At 69.6% G+C, this 1,379-nt stretch overlaps 1 protein-coding gene across 2 annotated transcripts in view; it reads left to right on the top strand.

Moving 5' to 3' along the window:
• Positions 1 to 493: 493 nt before the first annotated feature.
• CMTM3 (CKLF-like MARVEL transmembrane domain containing 3) overlaps positions 494 to 1,379 on the top strand; it is an 8,980-nt gene continuing 8,094 nt past the window's right edge. The window contains exons 1-2 of one of the 2 annotated variants that reach the window (XM_010851089.1): positions 494 to 508; positions 792 to 1,016. In XM_010851089.1, coding sequence (XP_010849391.1) covers positions 870 to 1,016 — 147 coding nt within the window. In that variant the 5' untranslated portion in view covers positions 494 to 508; positions 792 to 869. Of the gene's footprint in view, positions 509 to 560; positions 579 to 791; positions 1,017 to 1,379 lie in introns of those variants that run through there. The other variant, XM_010851088.1, reaches the window with a different exon arrangement.

Genomic DNA, 1,379 nt, shown 5'->3' with positions numbered 1-1,379 from the left:
GGTGGTTAAGACGTGGACGTAGATAGAAGAAAGCTTAAGGAGGTGAAGACGGGCGGGTCACTGGCTCTTAGGGGTAGGACAATTGGCACTGCCCATTGCAGAGGCTCAGGCGTATTAAAAATGTCTTGGGCGGGATCCTGGTCACACTGAACTCCATGGAGACATGTGTGTGTGCTGTGGCGGGGGGTGGGGGGCGCCGCCGAATCCAGGGCTGGGGCAGCCAAAGAAGAAACTCCAGGAGGCTGGGCAGGCCAAAGAGGGGTGGGGTGGCCAGCGGAGAGAGAGAGGGAGTGGGGCAGGGAGCTGACCGCGGGGGTCAAAGCCACAGTAAGACAAGAGAGTTATCTCGCTCTTTGAAGGCCTAAGTTCCTGGGTCCCCAGCACGCATGGGCAGAAGTTAGACGGAAGACAACGAAAGCCAACAATCTTCTGGGCAAGGAGGGGTGGTTTGAGAACTCCGACGGAGTGTTGGGTGGCGGCAATAAGGTCTCCGGCCGCCAGGACAGGGGTGAGGGGAGAAGGCGGGGGTCTGAGGAAGCCCCGGGCCAGCGCGGGCTGCAGGAATGCGGGCAGCCGAGGTTCGAGGGGTAGGAGGGGCGGAGGAGGAGGAAGGCGGGCGGAAGAGGGGAGAGAGGAGAGGAGGGGGCAGGAGTCAGGGAGGAGGGCTGCAGGCGAGGAGGCGGAAAAGCACAGGCAAGGGAGGAGGGGCGGGGCGGGGCGGGGGTGGGGGCGGAGCGGCAGGGATGCGCCCCCGCGCCCTGCGAGTCTAGCCCGGCTCTCCTTCCGCACAGTCGGGGTTTCCGCTTCCCTCCCGGGCGCAGGGTGAGAGGGAGCGAGGCCGAGCCTCAGCATCGGCCGCCGCCGCCGCCATGTGGCCCCCAGACCCGGAGCCCGACCCGGACCCCGAGCCCGCCGGCCGGACCCAGCCCAGCGCGGCCCTTCCCGGGCTCCGTGCCCTCCTGCCGGCGCGCGCCTTCCTCTGCTCGCTCAAAGGCCGCCTCCTGCTGGCGGAGACGGTGAGTGCGGCGCCCACGGCCCGCTCCAGGCGGAGCCCAGCCCCCAGCGGCCGCCCCCGCCTGCAGCCCCCGGGCGTGGGGCTGGGGCGCCGCTGTCTGCACGCCCGGCGCCTCGCCCGCCGGCCTCGCTCGCAGCCCCGCAGAGTTGGGCTGAGTTGGGCAAACTTCCTCCGTTTGGGATGGGCTCGTTGAAGCTGAACCGCGCACGGGTCGCAGGCGATGCGGGGGCCTCAGGGGAGCCCGGGGAGGGGGCTCACAGACGCAGTGGCCGGACCCCGGGGAGCGCAGCCCGGCGCTGTGTGACCTCCGGGCCCTCCGCCCTCTCTGGACCCCTGGGACGGGCTGCGTTCCCGCATCTTCAGG

This window comes from Bison bison, unplaced genomic scaffold, assembly GCF_000754665.1.
Source record: "Bison bison bison isolate TAMUID 2011002044 unplaced genomic scaffold, Bison_UMD1.0 scf7180017864297, whole genome shotgun sequence".
In the NCBI taxonomy this organism is placed as follows: Eukaryota; Metazoa; Chordata; class Mammalia; order Artiodactyla; family Bovidae; genus Bison; species Bison bison.
Note: the sequence above shows the minus strand (reverse complement) of the source record. Positions and strands in the feature narration are given on the sequence as shown.